General features: G+C 44.9%; 1 protein-coding gene across 1 annotated transcript; it reads right to left on the minus strand.

Annotated features, from left to right (window-relative positions):
* Positions 1–192: 192 nt before the first annotated feature.
* LOC131214795 (cytochrome P450 6a2-like) lies at positions 193–1,322 on the minus strand (the record flags this gene model as incomplete). The annotated part of the gene is made up of 2 exons (XM_058209127.1): positions 193–608; positions 674–1,322. Coding segments are annotated over 2 exons (1,065 nt in total), but the record flags the coding sequence as incomplete, so codon positions are not given.
* Positions 1,323–1,326: the final 4 nt, after the last annotated feature.

Below are 1,326 nucleotides of genomic sequence, written 5' to 3' on the forward strand. Positions count from 1 at the left end.
TTCAAGTCCGTCATCATGTGGTGTGGTTTAATAAGAAGCATGCTCTGCTGCCATTCACACTCAAGTAGTCAAACAACCGCATATTCCTTGTATTGTAGACGCACATCAAGTGTTTAGTTGCTAACTTCTGTTCCAGAGTATATTATTCATCAATTCGAAAAATGAATCCTTCGACCCGCAGCTCTGCCGATATTATATCTTGTCAACCTTTAAGTAGTTACCGGTTGATGGAGACAGAATCGGTGATGTCGGATCGAAAATGATGCTCTTGGGTGTGCGTGCCGTTGGCGAAAAGCGGAAGTTCCTTAGCAAGGTGATCAAACCAATTTTAGTCTGCATCACTCCAAAACGTAGCCCGACGCAAATCCGTGGACCTTCTCCAAAAGGTAGAAAAACATAAGGATGGCGACGTTGAACCTCTTCCGCCAAGAAGCGATCGGGGTTGAACTGATCCGGATCGGGATAATGGTCTGCATCGCGATGCAGAGCGTATACAGGAATCTGAACCAAAGTGTCTTTTGGAATCACGTGCTTAGTTCCGGGAATGGTATAATCACGAAGAGGTACTCTGGTTAACGATTCAACCGGTGGGTACTTGCGAAGGGTTTCTGGAAAAATGAAGACATTAAAAATTATTTCATCTTTTGAATCCATCCCTGCGTGAGTGGCTTACCATTTATAGTCTGATCTAAATATTGCATATTCATAACCACATCGTACGTCACGTTGTTGTCGCTGTCTTCGATCGCACGGTTGATCTCCTCGCGGAGACGATCTTGAATGTCGGGGTTAGTTGCTAATTCATACAAGCAAAAGTTCATTGTCGTAGAAGATGTTTCAAAACCGGCGAGGAAGAATATAAAAACTTGTGCTGCAAGCTCGTTCAAAGTCATCCCGGCTTCGCCTTTGGCCATTTGTTCTGCGTCCTGTTCCGAAAGGCTTCCCTTGTTTTTGATTTGAAGCAACAGGTTCATAAAATCGTTCCGTTGGACATTGTTCATTTCGCGATACTGCACCGTTTCCTGAACGATCTGCAGGAAGAATTTTTCTACCCCATGATCCGTTATTCTAATTCCCAAGGCTTTAGCCACATTCTTGAACGTCAATGCAAGCATAAATTTTACAACCAGCAGCAGATCTTGCTCTAACGCCTTATTGCCGTACTTCCGGAAGTCGGATTCCGGATTTTTCAGCGTGTTGCACTCAATTCCGAAGGCACACGTACCGATCACGTCCGTAGTAAACCGTGCCAGGACATCCTTCATTTCGATCTCCTCCCGGTGACAGTTTTCTTCCATGTACTTACGGAACTGTTCGGCCACCTCC

The sequence above is a fragment of the Anopheles bellator genome, unplaced genomic scaffold (genome assembly GCF_943735745.2).
Source record: "Anopheles bellator unplaced genomic scaffold, idAnoBellAS_SP24_06.2 scaffold02502_ctg1, whole genome shotgun sequence".
Lineage (NCBI taxonomy): Eukaryota > Metazoa > Arthropoda > Insecta > Diptera > Culicidae > Anopheles > Anopheles bellator.